This window comes from Poromitra crassiceps, assembly GCF_964638095.1.
Source record: "Poromitra crassiceps genome assembly, chromosome: 17".
Lineage (NCBI taxonomy): Eukaryota > Metazoa > Chordata > Actinopteri > Beryciformes > Melamphaidae > Poromitra > Poromitra crassiceps.
Window position 1 is genome coordinate 5,365,782 of NC_139635.1, and position 27,812 is coordinate 5,393,593.

Sequence of the window (27,812 nt, forward strand, 5' to 3'; positions counted from 1 at the left end):
ATTAAATTCCGTCAAGGCATTCCTGAGATATCGCATTAACAAGCTTGAAAATGGCGTTCGAGAGCTCACATTGACCTTTGACCACCAAAATCTAATCAGATCATCCTCGAGTCTAAGGCGATGTTTGAGGCAAATTTGATGAAATTCCGTCAAGGCATTCGTGAGATATCGCGTTAACAAGCTGGAAAATGGCGTTTGAGAGGTCACAGTGACCTTGACCTTTGACCAGCAAAATCTAATCAGTTCATCCTTGAGTCCAAGTCGATGTTTGAGACAAGTTTGATTAAATTCCGTCAAGGCATTCCTGAGATATCACGTTAACAAGCTTGAAAATGGCGTTTGAGAGGTCACAGTGACCTTGACCTTGGACTTTTGACCACCAAAATCTAATCAGTTCATCCTTGAGTCTAAGTAGATGTTTGAGGCAAATTTGATGAAATTCCGTCAAGGTATTCATGAGATATCGCGTTAACAAGCTGCAAAATGGCGTTTGAGAGGTCACAGTGACCTTGACCTTTGACTTTTGACCACCAAAATCTAATCAGTTCATCCTTGAGTCCAAGTCGATGTTTGAGACAAGTTTGATTAAATTCCGTCAAGGCATTCCTGAGATATCGCGTTAACAAGCTTGAAAATGGCGTTTGAGAGGTCACAGTGACCTTGACCTTTGACCTTTGACCACCAAAATCTAATCAGTTCATCCTTGAGTCCAAGTCGATGTTTGAGACAAGTTTGATTAAATTCCGTCAAGGCATTCCCAGTGTTGGGAAAGTTACTGAAAATTGGTAATTAGTTACAGTTACTAGTTACTTCTCTCAAAAGGTAATTTAATTACTTTAAAGTTACCAGTTACTTCAAAGTAATTAGTTACTAGGGAAAGTAACTTTTGCGTTACTTTTAAAAGCCTGCTTCGATTGTTATTAATGCACACATTATGTTAGTGTTGCTGTGCCACAGTGTGGCATTGAACATTCGCTTATTGGGGAGGCTTATAGCCTATCAATGTCCTTAGCCTCTGGGGCTCTGGCTGCAGCTCTCTCCCCGGACTAGGTCTGAGGATCAGAAACTGGGTAATCCTCTGAAGTTGTCCGTTATTTTCATGTCCTAAAGTAACTAGTAACTAGCCCAGTTACTATTTTAGTAACTGTAACTGAGTTACTGAATTTGAAAAAGTAATTAGTTAGATTACTAGTTACTGAAAAAGGTAGTTAAGTTACAGTAACTAGTTACTTAGTACTAAGTTACTTAGTAACTAGTTACTCCCAACACTGGGCATTCCTGAGATATCGCGTTAACAAGCTTGAAAATGGCGTTCGAGAGGTCACAGTGACCTTGAACTTTGACCTTTGACCACCAAAATCTAATCAGATCATCCTTGAGTCTAAGTCGATGTTTGAGGCAAATTTGATGAAATTCCGTCCAGGCGTTCCTCAGATATCGCGTTAACAAACATCGTACGGATGGATGGACGGACGGACGTACGTACGGACGGACAACCCGGATCCATAATGCCTCCGGCCTGGCTATCGCCGGCGGAGGCATAAGAATCCTGGTCAACAGAAATTCTTGATTGGGGTGGGGGGGGGGGGGGGGGTCTCTATAAGTTTAGACATTTATCATTTCAAAACAGTTTCACATATCCAAAATCCTATTGATAACTTTAGGTCGCGGTAGTCCATAGATGACCCAGAAAGTTTTTCATGTGGTTTGGCCAAACGGTCTAGGAGGAGATAGCAAAAGTAGGTTTTTGATCAAATTCAAAATGGCGGAAAATCTAGGCACACGCAAATGGGCGGGGCCTATATGGATAGATGCGTATTGATCCAAAGAATCCCTGAGAAGTGAAATTTTGAGTATCGGACTCACGGTTCAGAAGATATGGACCATAACGCAAAATGGTCTGTTATAGCGCCACCATCTGGCCGATATGGGTCATTTTTTGTTTCTGAGTAGTGAGTCACATTTCCAATCTATCTGCCCAGTCTGGCTATGCTGAACATTACAGTTACAAGTCTCGCAGTGCCAGCCGCCCCCCAAGCCATCACTGATGATGTCAGATTTATGACTGACATCACTGATGTCATCAGTGGGAATTATGACATCACTGATGATGTCACAGTGGGATTTATGACATCACTGGGATTTATGACATCAATTCGTGTTTGGACCCCTAATAATAATAATAAATTCAGGTGACCCTATTTGAATTCCAAGCCACCCCACTTGGGGTCGTGACCCACTGGGGTAGAGCGTCGAGCCCACTCAGGGCAGGCAGGAGGTTGGTATTCTCAACTGCTGCATCAGTCACAGTGTTCTCCCTTCAAAAGAGCTCCTGGGAAAGCTCCGCCCATCTCCGTTTGCCTCGGTCTGTTATGTCACCTGAAGCAGACTTTAGGGGTGCGGTCTTGGTGAGGCTGGTACATGGCACGCATGTTGCCATAATCAGCAGAGTTGGAGGAGTTAGCAGTGGTGTTTTTAGATCCTTTTTAGGGGTGCTTGAGGACTCCTAAATATCATCTGAGCACCCCTACAAAATACTAGACATCCAGTGGATTCTGTAGGTACCAGCCATGTTATGCTAGCTCGCTGGGAAGTGGGTGTAACATAGCTCCAAAGTGGGCAAAGTTTTTGACAAGGGTAAATGGGCATGACTACTCAAATGGGTCCCTTGACCTCTCATATCAAGATATCTGAATGAAATTGGGCTAATTAGAATCACATGATTCTTAGCCTTACAGACATGTCTTGACATGCCAGCTACATAGAGTATATGAGCTCCTAGGGCTACGTTCACACAGGGCACCCAAGCCTTGCCTATGCCATGCCTTTACCCACGCTTTTAAATAGGCGTCCTTTTAGTCAATGAGGCTGTGTACACAGGGCGCCTCAACGTGAACCTTGCATGTACCCACGCCTTGCCTGAGCTGCGCCGATTTCATCGTTTAGGCGTGAGTTCTATTTTCAAGCCGACTAGGCGCGTGAAGGCAGACTTCTTCTGTCAAGCCATGAAGGAAAAACGCGACAATATCCGTGGGAAATGGCAAAGTCAACTGAATTTCAAAATAAAATGGTGTTACTACAACAGTGTTGAGCAGAGAGAGAGAGAGTGATTGACGGGTGGCTATCACGTGGGGCTTTCTCCCCGTCAAACAAATCTTCACCCTGACCGAAGAAGCAAGATGGACAATGAAAAGTTAATCCACTTAGTACAACAGCATCCAGTTCTCTATGACAACAGTGACCCAAGAAGGAGACCTGGTAATACATATCCAGCATCAATAGCACATTAAATATATCCGATTTATTTGACCTACCCATGATAATTCGGGACCACACGTGACAAAAAAAAACACTCGGGAGAGAGGAGAGGCGCTTGTAACTCGGCTCAGGTTCAGCGTGGAATAGGCGTGCAGTGTGATCGCAAAAGCGTGTGACACACACACTCAGACTAGTGAAATAAGCCAATAAAGGGGGCATGGTGATGCAGTGGTAAGCACTGTCGCCTCACAGCTAGAAGGTCCTGGGTTCGATTCCCACCTGGGACGCTGTGAGCGCTGAATGAGTGCATGCCCCTCCGCATGCCCTCGAGTGCCCACCGCCCGGGTGAGGTCGTCAAAAGGGCCTTTCTGTGTGGAGTTTGCATGTTCTCCCGATGCCCCCTGGGGGTTTCCTTCATATAGGAACCCCACACCAAAACATGCAATATCCTGGTCGCTGAAGTGGTGCCTCCTCCGGTCGTTAGGGGCGCCTGTTCGGAAGGAGGGGAACTCGTTGGAATAGCGTGATCCTCCCACGTGCTATGTCCTACCGATGAAGCTTCCCCTGTCAGGTGAAAAGAAGCAGCTGGCTAACTGCCCATGTCTCGAAGGAAGCATGGAGCCAGTTTCGGCTCTCCCCAGATCGGCAGAGGGTGGAGCAGCAACCAGGATAAAAAAAAAAAAAAATTGCACTAATGGGCGATAAAAATTGGATTAAAAAAAGACTATATATATATATAGGTATATATATATATATATATATATATATATATATATATATATATATACAGTATATATATATATATATATATATATATATATATATATATATAGCGTTAGCCTAGTATACTACATGGGCAAGTGCTGTACTGGATTATAATACAGCATGGAAGTTTATTTGGAGTCAACTGCAGCGATCGCACAGACGGCAGCAGAAACAGTAATTTCATCTACCCAAATCACTCATTTATAGCGTTGTGAAATGTCAGGCAGGGAGTTCCCCAAGCCGCGGTGGCCGGTGATTTCTCCGCCTACTGGCCTCTGGCCTACCGGTTACTTTATAGATTAAAAAATAAATAAAAAATTACAGTGCACCTGAACGCAACATACAAGTTACCCGCTGAATAAGTGTCCAAATGTTCATGTCATTCTGGCCAATACTCTCTGGCCAGTAATCTCATGTGTAAGAAATGACTGTTCTACATTGAAGTAAAATGAAAATAATTAACTTGGTTTTGGATTTATTTAGCTTCAAGAGTGCATTTTTGTTCTTGTGTGACCCTCAACACAGGCTTTGAGAATCCCGGGCCACTTACTGATACTTATGCTTAAATTAACCCACTCATATTCTGGTTTATTTCTAGAAAAACATTTTGGCTAGTGAAAATTCTAATTGGCTGGTAACTTCTAGCAGCCATATTGGCAGGTGGTCAAAAAAGTTAATTTCAAGCAATGCAGGGAGAGCAAGTGGTGACATAGGAGTGAGTGAGAAAAGGATCAAATATTGGTGTTTAAAACTGAATAATGACATCACAACTGTTAATTTAAAATGAGTTATTCCTCTAAACCTGACTTCAAATGCCCCACATTTTTTCGCGATGGCGCCGTTCGGCCCCCAACCCTCAGCAAAATCTGGCCCTCTGGTGGCGAGGACACTTTTTTGTGGTCCTCTATCATCAAAGTTTCTGGGTTACGGCATGACAATATTTGTTCAGCCCCCGGCAAGAATCTGGGTTTCTCATGTGGCCCCCCATGAAAAATAATTGCCCACGTTCTGCCTGAGGAAATCAAGTCAGCTGATGCAGTGACATCTTTAACGGCCTTCTTAAAACATACTTTTATCAGAGAGCCTTTCCTGATTTTAAATTCCTTTGAACTCTTTTATTTTTACCGGACCAACCGCACCTACGCCCACCTGGACAAACCGGCTAGCACTGTGAGAGTCATGTTCTTTGACTTCTCCAGTGCCTTCAACACCATCAGGCCGGCTGTACTGGGTGAGAAGCTGACTGCGATGCAGGTGGATGCCTTCCTTCTATCCTGGATTGTTGACTACCTGTGGCAGACCACAGTATGTACGCTTGCAAAACTGTGTGTCGGACAGAGTGGTCAGCAACACTGGGGCACCACAGGGGACAGTCTTCTCTCCCTTCTTCTTCACCAACTACACCACAGAATTCACCTACCAGACAGAGTCTTGCCACCTTCAGAAGTTCTCTGATGACTCTGCTCTAGTTGGATGTATCAACAATGGTGATGAGGACGAGTATCGGGCTGTGGTGGAGCTGTCACATGGTGCAGCTGAACAAGACAAAGACAAAGGAACTGGTGGTGAACCTGAGGAGGGCCAAGTTACCGGTGACCCCCGTTTCCATCCATGGGGTCAGTGTGGACATCGTGGAGGACTACAAGTACCTTGGAGTGTACATAGACAATAAACTGGACTGGGCTAAGAACACAGAGGCCCTCTACAAGAAAGAGCAAAGCCGTCTCTACTTTCTGAGACTGCTGAGGTCCTTCAACATCTGCCGGACCATGCTGAGGATGTTCTATGAGTCAGTGGTGGCCAGTGCCTTCCTGTACGCTGTAGTGTGCTGGGGCAGCAGGCTGAGGGCAGCGGACGCAAATAGACTCAACAAACTGATCCGCAAGGCAAGGGAGTCGGACATCATGGGCCTGGAGCTGAGCTCTCTGACAGCAGTGTCGGAGAGGAGAATGTTGTCCAGGCTACGTTCCATCATGGACAACGCCTCCCATCCACTCCATGACGTGCTGGTCGAACACAGGAGCACGTTCAGTGCAAGACTGATTCCACCCAGATGCACCCCAGAGCGACACAGGAAGTCATTCCTGCCTGTGGCCATCAAACTCATTGGCCCAATTCCAATCCGCCCCCTAAAGACTCAAGCCCTGAACCCTCAGTCCCTCTAATGGCCGCCATCTGAAAGTGGTTGAGTCATCAAGTGTGGAAGGGATCCACATTGGATAAATAGGAGGATTGGGACAGCAGAGCTCTTTGCACTTGACAAGATGATGTTGACTCTGGCAGGTTTGGGGCTCGCTATACGTATATTGTTTATTGTCAAGACGCTTTGAGGGATATAATCCCTGATGAGTCTGTTCTCATCCAGGCTCTGGCTCTACAGAGTGGACAACAGGTAATTTAAAAATAAATGTAGCCTACTGCAAAATCTGTAATCTGCAACATGTGTAATTATAATTAAAATAAGCATAATAATGACATGTCACCCAACATTATACACAATGTCAATACTGTACAATACAGATTCGGTAAAACTATTTCTCATTCATCAAAAAAGTTGTGGATTGCAATTGTAATAGAAATGATCGATGATTATTCTAGGATTGTGTAAAATAACTACTTGCATTCCTCTGATATAATATTTTTGTCTAATCTGAAATCCCTATTAATGTAATGTTTCATTGTCAATTAAGGCATTCCAGCGCACTCGCAAACACCGCGTTCATTTCGCGCGTGTGTTCTTTTATTTTTTTGACAGATATTTGCAGCCTTCCCCGTTTTATACATCACAACGCTATGCATTGTGGGCAATTCCTTTTCCGTAAGTGGCCACAGCTGCTCCCTTACGGTAAGGGGGCAGAAAGGGCTCACTCCAAGCCCTCATTCACTTTGTGATTTCACTGTGGGACATCCCTAAACCCTCACTCCCTTCACGTGAACGCACCTCTAAGGGGGTGAGTCAGTAAGGGGGCGGATTGGAATTGGGCCATTAACTCCTCACTCAGAACACCCGTCACTCTGAGTCAGCCAATCGGATAGCCGTGGCTCACTCACCCCACCCGTCAAAACCCAACCAACTTAGATAATGTAAACCTGATGTGCAATGAAACTATGTGCAATTACTGCAATTTGACACATACGGTACTTAACCGTTGTAACTTATATTGGATGCTATTTTATTGATTCTCACTGTACAGAACAGTCGTATGTCTCTGAGAATGTAGATGTTGCTGCTTATGTAGATATGGTGGTCTGTTGATATTTTCATGTCTGAGTATGAGCAACTGTAGCATGTCACAATTTCCCCTCTGGGATCATTAAAGTTTTTCTGATTCTGATTCTTTAAAAAAAAGTTTACCTTGGGTTTTATAGACCAAATGTTTTGTCAGTTTTATTTTACAACCTGATTATTTTAAGACTTGTCGGTTTTATTTTGCTGCCTTTGTAACATGGATTTTGAAAAGTGCTCTATAAATATTATGATGATTACTTTGAGGAAACTGTGGAGAACGATGTGTGAGACAGCAGCTCTCTCTCTCTCTCACCTGGTTGGTTGAGCAGGTCCACCTGGACAGCAGCATCTCTCCTCTCTGCTGCCTCGCTCTGGCAGCCCACCTCTCTTCTCTCCTCTGGGCTCTCCCACTGACAGCCCACCTCTCTGCTCCTCTCCTCCTCCTCCTCTCTCAGGAAGAAGCTGCATAGTTCACCTCCAGGGGGCGCCAGCAGTCCAGATGCCATCTTTCACCGGGCCCTGCCACACAGAGAGAGGATCAGTTGAGTTTCAGTCAGGTTTTTCTGTCGCAATTCAGATCAGGACATATGAGGATTATTTTCTATATTCTCCCTGACATAACAGAACAGAATGAGATGTTTGATACAACTACCAGCCTGGTCTTGGCCACATCACTGTCATAACCATAATCACAGTCAAAAACATTCTAAAAAAGGGAATTACTGCAGAAACATCTGACAGACAGGCAGACATTCTACGGTATTATAGATTTTGATTTTGTTTTCTTGATCGATCGGTCTATAAAATGTCAAAGCTAATGACAAATCTCCATCACAGTTCACCGAGCCCCAAATGATTCTTCAGATTGCCAGAGCCAAAAAGCTCAGATGATGATAATAAATTAATACCCTTTATTTGTATGGAACTTTCATTTACAACATGCAGCTCAATGTCAATAAAGGACAGATTAACACATTGAGTGCCACAGCGCTTCAGTAAAATTGTCTGGAGCCTGTGCCAGGTTCACTTCCATTCAGTTGAAAACAGCTATAGAATTTTTTCTATTAGGGGTATATTGACAGGACTGGACTCAAATGAAACATTGGACACTCCTGCTTCTCTCAAAGAAGAAATTTTGTTTCTAGACAGTTCCATTATGAAATGACAGCCTCTGCAGGAAGAGCACTTTCAAGGGTTTTCTGCTGTTTTTTTTTACTTTCCGAGATAAACACACTTTTATGTAAACAAAGGTCACAGAATGAATTCTGCTTCAAGTGTGATAAAATGCTATACCTAAATGAAAGGTTGGAATGTCTACTTTACCTTGGGGGAAAAAGTATGTAAAAAGAATGTTTCATTGATTTTTTACAAATATTTGAACACCGCTTAGTCCAACTTCAAGACGCTGCTTTTTATGGCATCAAGGTGTATGTTGCAGGCCATCTCTCCATAAAGAAACATGATATCAACTTTTTTTTTTGTGATGATGAAAGTACACTTCCTAAGCTTTCATTTGGTGTGTAACGATCAAATATTCCACCACAACATTTCATGCAGTGTATTCTTTTCTTCAAAAAAACCTTCAAAGTAGTTTGCAAATAAAACACATTTTTATGCATAGTATTTTCATAATAGCCCACAGAATGAATTCTGCTTGATAAAATGCTATTCCTAAATGAAAGGTTGGAATGTCTACTTTACCTTGGGGGAAAAAGTATGTAAAAAGAATGTTTCATTTATTTTTTACAAATATTTGAACACCGCTTAGTCCAACTTCAAGACGCTGCTTTTTATGGCATCAAGGTGTATGTTGCAGGCCATCTCTCCATAAAGAAACATGATATCAACTTTTTTTTTTTTGATGATGAAAGTACACTTCCTAAGCTTTCATTTGGTGTGTAACAATCAAATATTCCACCACAACATTTCATGCAGTGTATTCTTTTCTTCAAAAAAACCTTCAAAGTAGTTTCCAACTAAAACACATTTTTATGCATAGTATTTTCATAATAGCCCACAGAATAAATTCTGCTTAGAGTTGAACAAAATGCAATACCTCAAACGAAAGGTTGGAAACTCAACTCAAGTCAATAACAACAAGTATGTGAAAAGAATCTTCCATTTATTTTCTACAAATATTTGATTCCAGCTTTTTTTTTTTTTTTTTTTCAAAAGAACCAACACATTTTATGAAAAAAAGGCATACACATGACTGATGCTATTACTGTGTTACAACTGCTACTATTCTTGTTACAGTAATGACACTGCTATTGGACGGCTTGACAACAGTCAGACAGCAGGCAGTTTGTGTTTGGAGGTAACGTTACTGTAGTCTTGAAGGACTGAATCCCGCTACAGCTTTCTCTCCAGTGTCTCTACTTTTCAACTGTCAAAGCAAATAAACATACTAAAGCTTGATGGACTGCCCACACACTCGTTGACACTAACTAAACTAAACTAAACACTGCATCACTGGCTGAAGCGGGGGTGGGGGGGGGGGGGGTCGGGGAAAGTATCACTGTGAGTGATACTCAAAGTAGCACGGGTAGAGGCAGAGAGGTACGTGGTCACAGCCAGGGCAAACGTACTTGGTCTCTTTTCGGAGTCCCTTGGCTGCGCAGTGCGCACATTTTCGATAGATTGTTTTTGTTTTGGTGGCTGGGTCTGCCACTGGCAGTGGCACATGGCCCGCGAAGTCCACATCCAGCCTCGCTGAAGCGGACCTTTTGCGTGGGTGGACTGGTGTTCTTCCTGGAAGAGGAGGTTGGGGAGGGGCCGGAGGAGGAGGGGGATCTGCGGTCCAGGATTTGAGCACAGACAGGATGAAGTCTTTCAGGGTTCTGCAGCTGGTCGTTGGGTTGCGTGCCCTGTACACAATGAACGCATTGCTCATTGCGATCTGCATCAGGTACATGACAAACTTAGAGCTCCATTTTGAAGTCTTCCTGATGAAGGGGTAATAGGAGATCTTCTGGTCCAGGCGCTCCACACCACTCATGTACTGGTTGTACTCCACCACGCATGCTGGCTTCCTCTGGGGGACTCTCTCACTGTTTCCTTTTTGTCTCACCGCCACAGTTGTCATCTCATCCTGGTGGAACGTCGAAATCATCCGGACGATGCGTTTGTCTCGCCATGCCAGGACCATCACTGTGTCATTGTGACGAGCGCGGTGTTCACCTACTGCCAGGTCAGACGTGGTTACCTCGCGGATGGACGGCGGTTCTCCCCTGTTGACACGGAGTGTGCCAGCTGAGTGGATCTGGAGGCCGAGGAGAAGACGACACATTGACTCGCTGTTGTAGAAGTTGTCCATCCACAAGCGATATCCAAACCCCTCAAGGCCGGCAATCAGAAAGCGCACGGTGTCCTGCAGGGTACTGTGAGTTCCACAGTATGGCTTCATGGCGTAGCAGTAACCATTGGCTGAATCACACAGAATGTAGCTCTTGATTCCGTACTTGGTGGGTTTGGCAGGATTGTATACACGGAAACGTAAACGTCCTCGAAAGTGCAGCATCCCTTCATCCACCGAGATGTTTTGTGACGGCTGGTACAGCTCCTTGAATTTGGAGAGGAGCAGATCAAGGACAAGACGAACCTTGTGGAGCCGGTCGCTGCCATCGACCTCCCGATTGTCGCTGAAGTGGAGAAACCGCCAAATGAGCTGGAACCTGTTGCGTGGCATTGTGCTCCCGAAGTATGGTGTTTCAAGCGCCAGATCAACAGACCAATACTCGGCCCAACTCGGCTTCTTGACGATGCCAGTAAGGAAAAGCAATCCCAGAAACCGCTTCAGCTCCACCAGGGTCAGCGGTTGCCAGGCGTTTACCCTGGAGTATGGCAGACGCAGCTCCTCTATGACAGCAATACACTGTTCCGCGTACTTGTTGGTCTGATCAACAATCAGCAACATGAGCTCGTCACAGAGGAACAGTTCCACAAAGTCGACAGGCTTGTCGGACTGCAGTGATGCTGCCGCACTGGGACCTGGCACTGCGGTGAATGGCAGCGTTTTGGGGCTCCAGTCAGCCATATCCCGCCAGCTCGGAGGATCCAGGGAGGGACGAGACTTGCCCGCTGAAAACAATGAAATAAAAGGTTTTTCTTCAGACAATTGTGATATGTAAACAAGCTGTCTTTTTGACAAAATCCAATAATCTTCTCACCTCTTTTGCTTGAAGATGCCGGCAGATGCTGCTCTTCTTCCTCTTCCTCTTCCTCCTCCTCCTCCTCCTCCTCCTCCTCCTCCTCCTCCGACTCTTCTGTATAGTAAAAGTGAGTTTATAAAAATATATTGACATTTCTTGAAGGAAAAAAAGTTTGTTTTCAATATCAGATGAATAATTGTAATTCTAAAATGGCCTTCATCTCACCATCACTGGAGCTCAAGCGCGCACGACGTGTGACGCTGGGGGGACGTGTGACGTCGTCGTCTTCTTCCTCCGAGCTGTGCTCCAACTCTGAAATTGAATATTTTACATGGTATTATTAGTATGCTAACTAATTGCAGGATCGTTATTCTTACCAAGCTTTGTGTTGACGAAAATAAATTGATGAATAATAAAAGGTGTGTGGGTGTGTTTATTTTATTTTTTACATTTCTACCTCCTATTTTTCTCCTGCTTCTTTTTATTATTAGACATTACATTACGGCATTTGGCAGACGCTTTTATTCAAATCGACTTACAATATCAGAACTTACAATATCACATTTTTGTCAACAATCGAGAAGTCATCTATGCATACAATCGTCTGGCATTTACAGCTTTAGTAGTAATAGTTTCCTGTAAAGGATCAATAAAGTAGGCTATCTATAGCCTATATGTAGGTTCTAACCTCTGGAAGCCGCCTCGTCCAAGAATGTTCGCCTCTTAGGTCCAGGGCCAGGGGGCTGCCATTCCTCATCTCTGGCGTCATCAGGAGATGATGAAGCCGTCTCCTCGGGCTCATCCGTGTCTGTTTCAGGGAGATCTCTCTCCCGAACAGCACGGCTGAGAGCCTGTTGCAGTGTGAGCTGCCCAGGCCCTGGGAGCGGCCCACCACGCTTACGCCTGGCCTTGGGCATGACAGCTAATCTAACTAACGCTAGTCTAACTGTACACTAACGCTAATCTAAGACTAACGCTAGTCTAACGCTAGTCTAACACTAACGCTAGTCTAACAAAACAGACACACAAGACAGACAGACAGACAGAGACACACAGACAATTTTTTTTTTTTTTTTTTTTTTTTTTACACAGATGCTATCTACCCTGACCTAACTAACGCTAAATGCTAACTGCTAAATCTAACACAGGCACACTCGCTAGCACACTCAGACACACCCGACACAACCCACCCACGCACGCACTCACCTCACACCAAGCACTCGAATCCACTCACTACACAATCTCACAAACTAATCTAAAATCGCTATGCTACTAAATTCTACTAAATGCTACTAAATGCTATAAATCTATTCTCTTCTTCTGCTACGGATACTGCTAATGCTACTGCTACTGACCAACCTACTCTACAAAGAGCCTCTGAGCGTCGCAAGGTTTTAACGTGGCTGCACTGCGCAGCTGCGATGTGATTTTTAAGGTGGCGCCGTGTGATCCCTTGAAGGGATTCATGCTCACTGGCTGGGTACGACCTTAAACAGAAGAATTATGGAATAATATGAATTATGATTTTAGGACGTCCACAGACGTCCTTGGCACTGAACGTTACTTTTTTTTAGGACGTCCACAGACGTCCTTGGCACTGAATGTGTTAAAAAGATACAATAAAAAATCAAATCAGGTATAAAATGAAACAGAAAAGGAGCAAATCTTAGAATTTGAGAAGCTGCTGTAACCAGAACATGTTTCGTAATTTTACTTCTCACTACCGACACTGATACTCCACTACCATTCAAAGGTTTTACAACCCATTTTTATTGAAATTGAAGCAGTTCAAGTCCAGTGAATAACCAGAAATGGTGCAAAGGGCAACAAACCCTCTGTCTGTATTAAAGCAGTAATGGATGCCCCCCCCCCACTTGTAACATTACTCACATTGAGTTGAAAACAGGAAAGAATGTGAAGTTTCTTCATGCTCTTAACATTCACAAAACAACTGACTTCTGCTCCCTTCTCCCCTCTTCCTGGTTCTCTGAACTGGACATTGGTGTACGCTTGTTTAATACCGCCTGAAACGTTACTCGAGTACTGACGTTACAAACGGGTACCGGAGTAACCGAGTACTCCCGCCCATCCCTAGTGATTGACAGGTCGCCTGTCCGATCACGGACCAATAGCAGGCGGCGCCGCGGCTCTACTCGTCCAAGATGGCGACGGTCAAAATGCCAAACTCGAGGCTTCAATATGGGAGTCCACAAACCAATGGGTGAGGTCATGGAGGCTATGTCCATATTTGTGTACAGGCGATGGTTTCTACCAGTCATTTTACAGGACAACGGTTTCAATGACTTCTTCTATGGTTTCTACCAGTCATTTTACAGGACAATGGTTTCAGTGACTTCTTCTTCGACCTTCATGCAGCTCCCTCTGTCAGTGTAGTTCCTCCTGTCTCTCATTGACATGGCCAGGGTTAGAGGTTTTGGGTGTGTATCTGCGTGTTTTCTCTTGCCCCGGCAGCGTGCGTGTGGCTGGGTGTGTGGCAGCAGCCTGGGCCCTTCAGGAGACCCATGGAGACGTTCTCTGAAGGTGCGGGTCAGAGCCTGTATCCCGGCTGTCAGGGCGTCCAGCGCGGGGCCGTCTGTACAGCCAGACGTCAGCGCTCGCTGGCTCTCCAGAGCCTTCTGTGTCTTCTGCAAACTGCTGCTGGCTGCTGGGTCAGAGGGGCTGTGTCCCTGTAACACATGGGAATGTAATGTCAGCGTTGGAATACTGATCAAGTCTACCAAGTATCCATACTGTACAAACAGCTTAGCTCAACTTCATGAGAAAATACATGTTCTTTATTTTAGCCCTCTATCGCAGTGGTTCCCAAAGTGGCGGTCGGGACCCCCAGGGGGCAGCGTGACACCATTGGGTGGGTCGCGAGATGATTTCCAGAATGTGTGAAATTGGCCTAAAGAATATGTGGACTACAAAATGTGTGAAATACAATTTAAAAACTATTAAAAAGAGCGCATTTTAACCATAATTGTTTGTTTTGTTTATGAAACGTTAGTAGTATGCTTCAACCACCTCCGGGGATAGTGGGGGTCGCAAGCCTCTGGCACCGTTATTTTGGGGGTGGCTGGCTGAAAAGTTTAGGAACCCTTGGTCTATCGCATGGAGTTGCTATATGGAAACGTCATGCAAATTTGTTGCATACTGACTTTCTATTGATATGCTGTATTAGGGGTGTGCCATATCATATTGTTATCGATATATCGTTACAATTCATATTCATATAATCAAAAATTCATATTGTGATCATGGCAATATTCCGACTTGTTGATGTAATGTCACACCGTTACGCAGCGTGATGGTGTGACGTACGCATAGCAACAAGTATGGCTTAAAGCGGCTCCAAGCAGGAGGAGTTAATTCCAAAAAGGGGAGTGACTTCAGTAGTGTAGAACAGAGTCCTGCACGGCGTCTAATTTTGCAAACCCGTGCCCGCCCAGACCCGTCAATATAAGAACCATGCCCGCCCCGTTACCCGTGATGATCTCAAAATCAAAACCAGGCCCCGCCCAGACCCATCAATATAAGACCCGTGGCTCGACCCGTTACCCGTGATCAATGAATCACACAGGCTAGAAACACAGTCGCTCAGTTTGAACCAAACCAAACTGCCACCGTTTCACACAGGGTGCTAATAATTAGCTCATTGAGTGCCATTGACGTCTAAAGACGTCAATTGCGTTTTTTGACGGTGGGATGTGAATCAAAGCCTGATGCATCTCCTGTAAAAATATGGGGGATTTTGAAGGTGTAGAAGCTATTTTACGGACCCATTAGGTGGCAACAGTCAAGTCAAGTTTATTTATATAGCCCTAATTCACAAGCATGTCTCAGAGGGCTTCACAGAAAGTATGTCTAGCTAATTCTAGCTGACACAACAGTAACAAGAATATACAGAATAAAGATAACATTTGAACAATTGATAATATAGAAAATATAGGAATGAGGGGAGAGCAGGGGAGAGCGCAGGAGAAGGGAGAATAGCAGGGGGAATGTGAGAGAGTTATGGGGTGGGGAGGGAATGCGAGATGCTGGAGTGTATAGGAGGTGGGGAAGGAGCAAGAGGAGAGAGCAGGAGAGGGGAAGGGAGGGGAGGTGTGGGGGAGAAGAGAGCAGGGGGAGGGAGGAGGTGGGGAGAGAATGAGCAATATAGACAGAGGAGAGGGGGGAGGTGGGGAGAAAATAGGAAATGTGGAGGAGGAGAGAAGGAGAGATGAGGGTGCAGGGGAGGGAGAGCCAGGGTAGAGAAGCAGGGGGAGTGTGAGGGAGGGAGGAGGCGGGGAGAAAACGGGAAACGCGGAGGAGGAGGGAACAGAGAAGGAGAGACGCAGGGGGAAATGCGGAGGAGGAGAGAGCAGAGAAGGAGAGGAGGGAGTGCAGGGGGAATGTGAGAGAGGGGAGAGGACAGAGAGGAGGAGAGAACAGAGAAGGAGAGGTGGGAGGGTGCAGGGGAGGGAGAGCAGGGGGAACGCGAGAGGAGGAGGCGGGGGAGGGAACAGACCTCTCCGCCCCCTCCTCCCCCACACCCCCCCCCCCCCCCAGAGAGGACAGAGAGGAGGAGAGAACAGAGAAGGAGAGGTGGGAGGGTGCAGGGGAAGGAGTGCAGGGGGAATGTGAGAGAGGGGAGAGGACAGAGAGGAGGAGAGAACAGAGAAGGAGAGGTGGGAGGGTGCAGGGGAGGGAGAGCAGGGGGAACGCGGGAGGAGGAGGCGGGGGAGGGAAACAGACCTCTCCGCCCCCCCCCCCCCCCCCCCCCCCCCCCCCCCCAGAGAGGACAGAGAGGAGGAGAGAACAGAGAAGGAGAGGTGGGGGGGTGCAGGGGAAGGAGTGCAGGGGGAATGTGAGAGAGGGGAGAGGACAGAGAGGAGGAGAGAACAGAGAAGGAGAGGTGGGAGGGTGCAGGGGAGGGAGAGCCGGGGGAACGCGAGAGGAGGAGGCGGGGGAGGGAACAGATCTCTCCGCCCCCTCCTCCCCCCCCAGAGAGGACAGAGAGGAGGAGAGAACAGAGAAGGAGAGGTGGGAGGGTGCAGGGGAAGGAGTGCAGGGGGAATGTGAGAGAGGGGAGAGGACAGAGAGGAGGAGAGAACAGAGAAGGAGAGGTGGGAGGGTGCAGGGGAGGGAGAGCAGGGGGAACGCGAGAGGAGGAGGCGGGGGAGGGAACAGACCTCTCTGAGAGGACAGAGAGGAGGAGAGAACAGAGAAGGAGAGGTGGGAGGGTGCAGGGGAGGGAGAGCAGGGGGAACGCGAGAGGAGGAGGCGGGGGAGGGAACAGACCTCTCCGCCCCCCCCTCCCCCCCCACACACCCCCCCCCCCCCCCCCCCCCAGAGACGACAGAGAGGAGCAGAGAACAGAGAAGGAGAGGTGGGAGGGTGCAGGGGAAGGAGTGCAGGGGGAATGTGAGAGAGGGGAGAGGACAGAGAGGAGGAGAGAACAGAGAAGGAGAGGTGGGAGGGTGCAGGGGAGGGAGAGCAGGGGGAACGCGGGAGGAGGAGGCGGGGGAGGGAACAGACCTCTCCGCCCCCTCCTCCCCCCCCCCCCAGAGAGGACAGAGAGGAGGAGAGAGCAGAGAAGGAGAGGTGGGAGGGTGCAGGGGAAGGAGTGCAGGGGGAATGTGAGAGAGGGGAGAGGACAGAGAGGAGGAGAGAACAGAGAAGGAGAGGTGGGAGGGTGCAGGGGAGGGAGAGCAGGGGGAACGTGGGAAGAGGCGGCGGGGGAGGGAACAGACCTCTCCGCCCCCCCCCCCCCCCCAGAGAGGACAGAGAAGGAGAGGTGGGAGGGTGCAGGGGGAGGAGTGCAGGGGGAATGTGAGAGAGGGGAGAGGACAGAGAGGAGGAGAGAACAGAGAAGGAGAGGTGGGAGGGTGCAGGGGAGGGAGAGCAGGGGGAATGTGAGAGAGGGGAGAGGACAGAGAGAACAGAGAAGGAGAGGTGGGAGGGTGCAGGAAGTGGTAGGGGTTCGAGAAAATAGGGGAGAAGAGGAGAAGGAGCAGAGGGGGGGAGAAGGAGGAGAGAGCAAGAGAAGGGAGGGGGGGGGGTGGGATGTGGGGGAGGAAAGAGCATGGAAAGAGAGGAGGCGGGGGGGGGAGTGGGAAATGTGGGAGAGGGGGGAACAGGAAGGGGGAAGAAGGGAAAGGAGCGGGGGAAAGAGAAAGAGAGGGGGGGGGGGAAGATCAGACAACTGACTACTCTAAGCATTAACCAGAGCTAAATGGGACATAGTATCTAGCTAATCTACAGCCTAATCTGGCCTATCCTACTCTGCTCTAGTCTGATCTTTGCCTGAACACTATAACAGGTCAGCCTTAGGCTGTAGCTAATCTATCGCCTACCTAAACTGTTCTAAACCAACCGGCAGCCCTCGACCAGTGATGAAGAGCACCGATGCCCCCCGCCCCGGCCCCCCCCCCCCCACATAAGGCGTGAGAGAGAAGGCCGGGCCGGGACACAGCGGCGTCCCCACACCCCCAGTGAACGCAAGAAAACCTTTCCACCATATGGATTGCCTCAGTGACTTGGCTGAGGAGGAACCTTGTGAGGTCGTTGTGCTACAGGGGCCCAGCAATGGTCGCCTGGGTAAACCCACCCCCCACGCGACCCGCCCCCAGCTAGTGACTGGGAACTGAGAGATCAGGCCACGCGGGGGGCGGGCCCACCCAGGCAGTGGACCCAGCAATGGACCCCCATCCGGGGACTCCCCTCCGAGACAGGCCGAGAGATGCCGGGCTAAACCATGTACAGAGCTTTCCGGTAATGAAACTCTGTAAATGGTTTATTATGGAAATAAAATTTACAAAAGAACAGAAAATTGAAAATGTAAAAAAGAGGCCAACAGAAGGGATATAAAAATGTAGTTTTTAAATTATCCTAAAATCAGGGAAGGGAGTTGAAAATGTAAAAAGTAGAGTCCAAAAGAAATAGAAAATGTAGTCTTTAAGTGTTCGTAGGTTTAGAGAATACTAGCTAAGAGGAGGGGAGGGGAGGATAAGAGTCGGAGGTGATGATTAAGGGGAGGGGAGGATAGGAGTTGGAGGTGATGAGGCCGGGGGGGGGGGGGGGGGTCCCCCCCCTTCCCTTAGGCAGGCAGGTGACCAGGATGATGAGGATAGGGGTCGGTGGTGGTGAAGAGCCCGGGGTGTCAGACAATAGAAGGAGTAGCGGGTAGATGGCCTAGAGTGACGACAGGTGGCTAGGGCGATGACGGCCGGACCTAGGGCTGCAGCGGCGGGGGTGTACGTCAGGCCAATGAAGGACACCTGAGGGGGAGAGAGAGAAGAGAGCGGGGGAATCTGCGCGAGGTGGAACTAACTCTATAGACAACAATAAAATTAGGTCAAAACAAAATTTATTAGGATTTTTTAGGATGACTAATACTATACTGCTAATTCAGGTCTAGGTAGTCTAGGTCTAAGTTTAGACTGATACTGCTGGCTTGAGATAGCCCGCTCAGCAGTTCAGGACTAAGTTTATTCACCAGTTATTTGATTTGATATCTGAGCTACTGGATCGGCTGATGCCATATTATTAAATTAGGTCAAGTCTAAGTTTATACTGATACTGCTGGCTTGAGATAGCCCGCTCAGCAGTTCAGGACTAAGTTTATTCACCAGCTATTTGATTTTATATCTGAGCTACTGGATCGGCTGATGCCATATTATTAAATTAGGTCAAGTCTATATTTATACTGATACTGCTGGCTTGAGATAGCCCGCTCAGCAGTTCAGGACTAAGTTTATTCATCAGCTATTTGATTTTATATCTGAGCTACTGGATCGGCTGGTGCCATATTATTAAATTAGGTCAAGTCTAAGTTTATACTGATACTGCTGGCTTGAGATAGCCCGCTCAGCAGTTCAGGACTAAGTTTATTCACCAGCTATTTGATTTTATATCTGAGCTACTGGATCGGCTGATGCCATATTATTAAATTAGGTCAAGTCTAAGTTTATACTGATACTGCTGGCTTGAGATAGCCCGCTCAGCAGTTCAGGACTAAGTTTATTCACCAGCTAATAGATTTTCTATCTAGGCTACTGGGTCGACTGATGCCATATTATTAAATTAGGTCAGTCTAAATTTATACTGATATTGCTGGCTTGAGACAGCCCGCTCAGCAATTCAGGATTGTATGTACTCAAGAGCTAATAAATATTTCTAAAGAATGACATCATCAAACATAACCATCAAGCACAGCCAAATGATTGGGAGAATAAATGGGTTTTGAGTCTAGTTTTGAAGATTTCAATGGAGCCAGCTTCCCTAACTGACAGAGGAAGCTGGTTCCAGAGATGTGGAGCACGGTAAGAAAATGCTCTGCTACCTGCTGATTTTTTCTTAATTTTAGGGACGGTAAGATAATTACCGTCCTGTGAGCGGAGAGTACGCGTGGGAACATAAGGAATGATTAGCTCAGATAAGTACGGAGGTGCGAGCCCGTGCAAAGATGTATAGGTTAACAGAAGCACCTTAAAGTCTGATCTGGCCTGAATTGGGAGCCAGTGGAGGGAGATTAAGAGCGGAGTTATATGATCAAACTTCTTAGTTCTAGTTAGAATTCTAGCAGCGGCGTTTTGCACGAGTTGTAATTTATTTGTGCTACAAAGTGGAAGGCCAGAGAATAAGACGTTACAGTAGTCGAGTCTAGATGAAGCAAAGGCGTGTATTAAGGTTTCGGCATCCGTTGCATTTAGCAAGGGACGGTAGGGCTGGGCGATATGACCAAAATCTCATATCCCGATATAAGTCATTTCATATCCCGATACCGATATATATCACGATATAGCATATTTTCTGTAAATTCTATTTATAGTTTATATAAAATGACCACATGGCCATTTATTTATGTAGCAGTTGAACCAGTTAAAATGTTGTCAAACCTCACAAAGGATACATGCATTCAGAATACAGATAAGCATGGCTATTCTTTACAACACAAATAATAATAATTAGTTGCAGGGCAGTAGAATGAAACACAAACTTAACCACACCACCAGTTCGATTTTCAAAGAGGACACTAGCATAGTATTGATGTGTTTGATTTAAGCACTAATCTGGATTAATATCTAAAAGCGGCCACTAGGCGGGAGTGTTTCTTTAGTCAACGTCGAAATACCTACCCAGTTCAGTAGAAGAAGAATAAAACGGTAGAAGAAGAAGAACAACGTTAACTAACACAACTCACACAGGGAAAGCTAAAAGCTAAAGCTAACGATAGACGTTTTGTTGTCAGCCCTCAAGGGATTTCCTTGGGATGATGAGAGGAGATGTTTTGCCAGGTTTAACGTTAGGACACACGCAAATATGGATCAAACGCGGACTTAACACAGCGCAAATGCCTGGTTAGACTAGGCGGACGGAATGGAGGTAACATCTCCCTGCTCTTTAGCCTACTCACAGCTGATTTGTGCCACTTATAAAGGGACGCAACGGGCTTGTTGACACAGTCTGGTGCGTGTGTGGACTGTGGACGTGAGTAAAAAAGAAAGCACAGCGTCAATGACGGACAATATTGCCGTAAAGAGTGTGATTTGCAACACAACGATATAAACGATAGAGCATCATATCATACGAAATACATTTTCTATCGTCCAGACGAAATATATCGTCATATCGCCCAGCCCTAAGGGACGGATCTTTGAGATATTGCGAAGATGAAAGGCAGCTATTTTAGTGATATCCTTAATGTGAGCATCGAATGACAGAGTAGGATCAAAGGTAACACCTAGGTTTTTCACCTTTGAGTTTGGAGTAATTACGTAGTTCTCAATGTTCAGACTAAGATCAGTGAGAAATGGAAGTTGGTTTTTGGGCCAACAACTAGTAGTTCAGTTTTGTTGGCGTTTAGTCGTAAGAAATTATTTGACATCCAATCTGTAACAGCGATTAAGCAGGATTCAAGATTAGCGAGTTTAGAGCGATCATCTGGTCTAATTGGTATATAAATTTGGGTATCATCGGCATAACAGTGAAAGTTAATGCCATATCTACGGAAAATTTCGCCAAGACGCAGTAAGTAAACTCCAAAGAGTAAGGGACCCAGGACTGATCCCTGCGGTACACCAAACTTCACTGAGGAGAAAGTGGACATAATATTTTTATATGAGACACAGTGTGTCCTATCAGACAAATATGACTTTAGCCAGGATAGGGCAGTGCCCCGGATACCTACGTAGTTAGATAAGCGGTCTAGGAGGATCTTATGATCGATTGTATCGAAGGCTGCGCTTAAGTCTAATAAAATGAGAAGAGAGGAGAAATTAGAGTCGGACGCAAGGAGAAGGTCATTGGTTACTTTTGTAAGAGCAGTTTCAGTACTATGGAGTGATCTAAAACCAGATTGAAAGGGATCGAGAAGTTTATTATGCGAGAGGTAGTCAGTTAATTGTGTCGAGACTACTTTTTCAAGAACTTTAGAGAGGAAGGGGAGATTTGAGATTGGCCTGAAGTTGTTAAGAACCTCAGAATCAAGGTTTGGCTTTTTAAGTAGAGGTTTGATTACAGCAGATTTGAAGGAGGCAGGGACAATGCCAGAGGAGAGGGAGCTATTAATAATGTTAAGTAAGGGGGGGCCTAGTATTGGAAGGAGTTCCTTAATCAACTTTGCAGGGAGAGGGTCGAATAAACAGGTTGTGGATTTAGATGAAAGTACAATTTTTGAAAGTGCATTTAGAGAGATAGTCTCAAAATTCGAGAGTATAGTACTCTCGTCTAAGGTTCTAAGGACAGGGCTAGGAGAGGGGTTAGCACCCTTTGTGAGTAATAGAGAGTTGCTAATTTCATCTCTAATACAGATAATTTTACGGTTAAAGAAGTCAAGGAAGTCATTAGCTGTAAATGGAGAGTTTGTATTGGGGGAGGGTTTGCGAGTAAGATTTGCGACCGTGTCAAATAGAAATTTAGGATTATTTTTATTAGTGTTAATAAGATCTGATAGGTAGGAGGCTCTTGCAGCGGAGAGCATACATTTGTATTTTAGTAGGCTATCACTCCAAGCTAGTCGATAGACTTCAAGCTTGGATGATCGCCATTTACGTTCTAGTTTTCTGCATATTAGTTTTTGTGCGCGTGTATCATCAGTATACCAAGGCGAGGGTTTTTTAGGGCGACGGATTTTAGTACATAGAGGTGCGATAGAATCAAGCGAGGCGAGTAGGATTGAATTAAATTGATTTGTGAATTCATTAATGGAGTCGATCCACTCTGGGAGAGAGGAAAGCGGCCCGATAACAAATCAGCGAGTTCAGTGGGAGTAGAACTATCGATACGCCGGGCGGTGTAGGTATCGGCTAGGTTTGATTGCCGGAGGGGCAGGTCTATTTTAAATTTAATGAGATAATGATCTGACAGTGCTGGAGGGTATATCATGACTGACAGATCTGAGACGTTAATCCCACGAGCGAGGACGAGATCAAGCGTGTTGCCGTTAGAATGCGTTTGTTCATGAACCAGCTGAGCAAAGCCAAGGGTGTCGACTAAAGATAGAAAGGCTTTGCAGAGTGGGTCAGCTTTACAGTTAACATGAATATTGAAATCGCCAATGATAAGGATACTATCCGTGCGGGTTACGAGGTCAGAGAGAAAATTGGAAAATTCATCAAGAAAAGATGAATAGGGCCCAGGTGGGCGGTAGAGCATAACTAGGTAGAAGGCTCCGAGGCCAGCTATATTAGAGTGTCTCATAGTAAGTATCTCACAAGATAGGAGCTTATACTTTTGATCCTGCAAAAGACCTAGATTTGAGTTATAAATTAGGCCAACGCCCCCACCATTTCTTGACATTCTGGCAACATGCGAATTGTCAAAGTTAGGGGGGGAGGCTTCAATGAGTGGAAGAACAACGTCCGGTTTTAGCCAGGTTTCGCATAATCCCATAACGTCAATATTATGTTCAATGATTAAGTCATTGACCAGGAGGGCTTTATTGGTGATTGATCTGATATTAATGAATCCAAATCGAATAGATTTATCATCAATGTTAGTTAATTTAGAGCATTCGATACCAAGAGTAGATTTAATCTCAATGAGGTTGGTGTTTAACGTTTTGGGGGGTGGACGAGAGCGGCGTGAGGGGACGGAGCGACGAAGAGAAACTGTGTTAATTTGAGAGATCGTGGTATAATACGGAGACGGAGCGGCGGTGGTAACAATCGGATTAATAACAATAAGGTTTGGGTTAGGATATTGCAGAGCGTTTATGGGTCGGTTACTAGTAATAGTGCGGCGGGAACGGAGCACAGTCTGTATTGGATAGACTAAGTTAATTAAACTAGCAGACTCCATAACCGCACAAGTAGTGCTCTCCGGATTAGAGAAAGGTGAGAAAAAAGAGTAGAAGAAGCCATGGGGAAACGGAAACCGATGCATGCTGGAGCTAACGTTAGCTGTGCCTGTGAACAGCAGCCAATCTGCTCCCACAATTGAGCCTTTCTGTCTCTGTTGCGATAGTTTCTCCATATGATTAGTTGCCAGAAAAGGAGCACCCGACACCAGCGTCTTTCTGAAAAGTTAAATTATTCTCAGCTGGGAGCGCTGGGAGCCGGCACACAAAAATGGCGGAGCGCTTTGAAAATAGAACGGGTGCAGCGCACTTTGAACACTCCCACGGAGGAGGAGTTTGCAGTTGAGGGGGGTGGGGCACGCAGGGCACCATACAACACCGACCCAGACAGCAGGCTCGATGGACAGATTGGCAAACACAAGCTGGAATACCTGATGCCCACCAGCAGTAAATCAAGACCAGCAAGAAGGTGTAGGGTCTGCGCACGCAGGGGCCAGCGCTGCTGGTTGCAGCTAAAAAATATTATTTTGGCATCAAAATTCCTTTGTTTTTGCTGTTTTATTGAAGGAAATTACCGTTCAGATATTTGAGGTGTCACTATATCAGAAAATATTAGCTTCAGAGTCAGTGATGTGCTTGAAATGCTTCATTTCACAAAAGGCTCATTATCTCAGGTTCTAGTTTGAAACATCTGTTTTTGGTGAAACCAACCTATCTTCTACTGCTGATAACTAAAGAACGGAAAATGATATAAATAAACTTTTTTTTGCTGATGATACAAGAGTCTCATCGTTCTTTGGGCGTGTTCGGTGTTTACATAGTAATATCACACAATATTCTGTGGGTCTTGAGAAATCACTGAAAACGCTCTGAAAGGGCTGGCACTGGGAGCGTCCGTTTTCCAGAAATGGCTGGTAGCCAATGAGTTAGCAGTCTCTAGCCTGAGACTCATCACCTGTAACATTAGCAGTAGCGCTTAGCAGCAGCAGCAGCTAACGTTAGTTCAGTAACCAGCTGGTCAGCACTATCAGACTATATTTGGTTTATATCAGAAATATTTCCATCCAAAACATGTCCGGTATAATCCACGCTGCCTTTACTGCCTCCAGACTGAACAATATTTAGTTTTGTTTGCATCAGTCTTTTGCAATCCTTACAATTGCAGTCCATGTAGGTTGTGAATGTGCCCCAGACTCCCAAACACTGGCACAATAATTTGGTAGGGTCATAATACGTTGAACAAAGGCCTGATACTGTATTTCATATTTTGATATTTGGACTTTGGCTGTGAAAAAAGTGTCCATATACCTGGACAAATAAGCAGCCACTTTTTATTTCTCTGTTCTGTTTTATTTTTGCCTTGGTTATTTTGTTTTCTAGTCTGTTTTTGTGATTGTGTATTATGTATTATGATTACTATTATACTTGGATTAATGTTCCAGTTTCAATAAAACTTCCAATATTTACACCTTGTTATTTCTATGTTTTATGGTAAATGGCCTGCATTTATATAGCGCTTTTATTTAAAGCGCTTTACAATCAGTAGGTACATTCACCTATTCATACACCGATGGCAGCAGGTTACCACGCAGGGTGCTGGCACACCCTCAGGAGCAATTTGGGGATCAGTATCTTGACCAAGGACACTTCGACATGCAGACTGGAGGAGGTGGGAATCGAACCTCGACCTCTTTTATCCAAAGCGATTAGTGGACGACCCACTCTACCTCCTGAGCTACAGCCGTTCCAGGCGGTTTGTAATTTAGATAAACTTTATTTTATTGGGTTACTCACATTCTGATAATGTAGTTCAGCCCCCTGGTATTTCCCTCTCCAAATATGATGACCATCAGAGTGAGCATTCTTAACTTATAGGCTATTATTATCCCCCATTCGGAATGACCTAATTTGACTGTTTCAGAGAAGAGGTAGTATAGGCCTATGTCTAAAGAAATCTCATTTGCAATAGAACTGTACCAGATATCTCCATACAACTACTGGGCAGTGTTCAATAGCACCCTAGACAACTCAGTAATGGTATATTTTTCAGGGATTTCAGTTTTTCTGATAAATGAGAGAAAAGTGATGGAGTCCTATGTTCCTATCACCACAAAGTACAATTTCCGCCTAAACTAAAGCTATATTTACAGGACTATAATTCATTATCTTTTTAGGTAAATAATTTTCTGACTATTTGGTGATGTAGGGCAGCCACCTGGTTCATACCTCAGCAAATCTGATGAGGAAAAGAGTGAGCATTCTCAAGTGATGGGCTTTTATGCCACTTATTCCCCATTCAGAATGATAATTTGACTGTTTCAGTGAAGTAGGCCTATGTCTAAAGAAATCTCATTTGCAATAGAACTGTACCAGATATCTCCATACAACTACTGGTCAGTTTTCAATAGCACCCTAGACAATTCAGTAATGGTATATTTTTCAGGGATTTCAGTTTTTCTGATAAATGAGAGAAAAGTGATGGAGTCCTATGTTCCTATCACCACAAAGTACAATTTCCGCCTAAACTAAAGCTATATTTACAGGACTATAATTCATTATATTTTTAGATAAATCATTTTCTGACTATTTGGTGATGTAGGGCAGCCACCTGGTTCACACCTCAGCAAATCTGATGAGGAAAAGAGTGAGCATTCTCAAGTTATTGGCTTTTTTGTCACCTTTCCCCTATTCGGACTGGCCTAATTTGGCTCTTTTTCAGGGATTGGGGTAGTTCTAAAGAACAGCCAAAAAACATTTTTTCCCCCAATTTCTTTTTTTGACAAGAATCAATTTCATTAATGGGAGACCCTAAAGATAAGAAAAATCATTGTTGTCATTTGTTCTACCTCGGGTAGGGGTATCTCAAAAACTAAAGCCTTTTTTGAGGACTTGCTGCTAGACTACTAAACGTGGTTGTTGTTACTCGTTTGTGCAGCTCGAGCACAGAGTAAACACTGGCCTCACTGCCGACATAGCCATATATGTACTTTCCATCCACGTGATATTCCTTTATGAGTTTTTTCCATTCAATAGCATTGATACTGTCCTCTGATTCCTCCATGCTGCAAAGAAACAGAGCTGTTGTTAATACTGTACTGTACAACGTAATAATGACCTACAGTCATTTCTCTGAGAGCTCAGAGCTGTGCGTTGTCCGGACAGTCCTGATGACGCGTCCGTCTGTGCCAGATTTCCCCTGTTTTAACTGACAGAAAGTTCAACCCAGTTGAACTTTTCTGGACGGACGGATTCTTCACCATCCGTTTAGCGAATCGGAGTTGAGGAAGCATCGTGTTATTGATGCCAGAACGTTGACGTTCGAAAAACAAAGCAACGGACTATCCGTAATTCTGCACGTTTTCCAACAGATCGGTGTGGCCGCAAACTAATACACGAACGTGTAGAATGGGAGACAGCAGGCTCTTACCCAGTTGTTGGGTTGATGCTTGGGTCAAAGCTGTCCTTGACTTTACAACGCCAGTGTCCTGCAGAGACAAAACAAAGACCATGTTTATGAAACACGATCAGAAACAATAACTAGAAATATAATCATAATGAAAAGCGTGAATTATCTGGCAAACTGGCAACATATCTGGACATGATGACTTTTCAGTGGCTGCTTCTTGATTCGTGTTCACTCTCTGGACTTGTACAGTGGCAGCCGGCTGGCAGCTGAAAGGCTAAGCTCTGTTACACCATAAGGGACATTGCTAAACTATCTATACTGTTCATTAAGAGGCTGAATTGGGTTAGGTTAAGTTAAGGTTACGCATATGTTATGCAGGGCTCAACGTTAACTTTTAAAAGTGGTTGCCGGAGGGGCAACCTGGCAAGAGCTTTTGGTTGCCCGAATAAAAATATGGTTGCCCAATTTTAGTCGCCTTATATTTTGAGTAATTAAGATACTATGCAGTCATAAGCCGGCTTAATAATGACGATGTGACAGAAAAGTAAGTATAATAGTCTATAGTATAGTATAATAGGCCTATTCAGTGTGCGCACCGGGTGTAGTAGTAGTAATAATGATAATAATAATAATAATAAATTTGTGTCATTTCATTTTCTAAACAAATCTTATTTTTTGTTTTTATAATGCATTTGCACTGAAAGGATTTAACTAATA

The 27,812-nt window shown here is 45.3% G+C and overlaps 1 protein-coding gene across 1 annotated transcript in view; it reads right to left on the bottom strand.

Annotated features, from left to right (window-relative positions):
- Positions 1-7,758, bottom strand: part of LOC310792017 (zinc finger Y-chromosomal protein 1-like) — a gene marked incomplete at both ends in the record, with an annotated part of 29,099 nt that extends 21,341 nt beyond the window's left edge. The window contains one exon of the mRNA XM_083653699.1: positions 7,566-7,758. Within this exon, the coding sequence (XP_083509825.1) occupies positions 7,566-7,758 (193 nt within the window). The remainder of the gene's footprint in view (positions 1-7,565) is intronic.
- Positions 7,759-27,812: the final 20,054 nt, after the last annotated feature.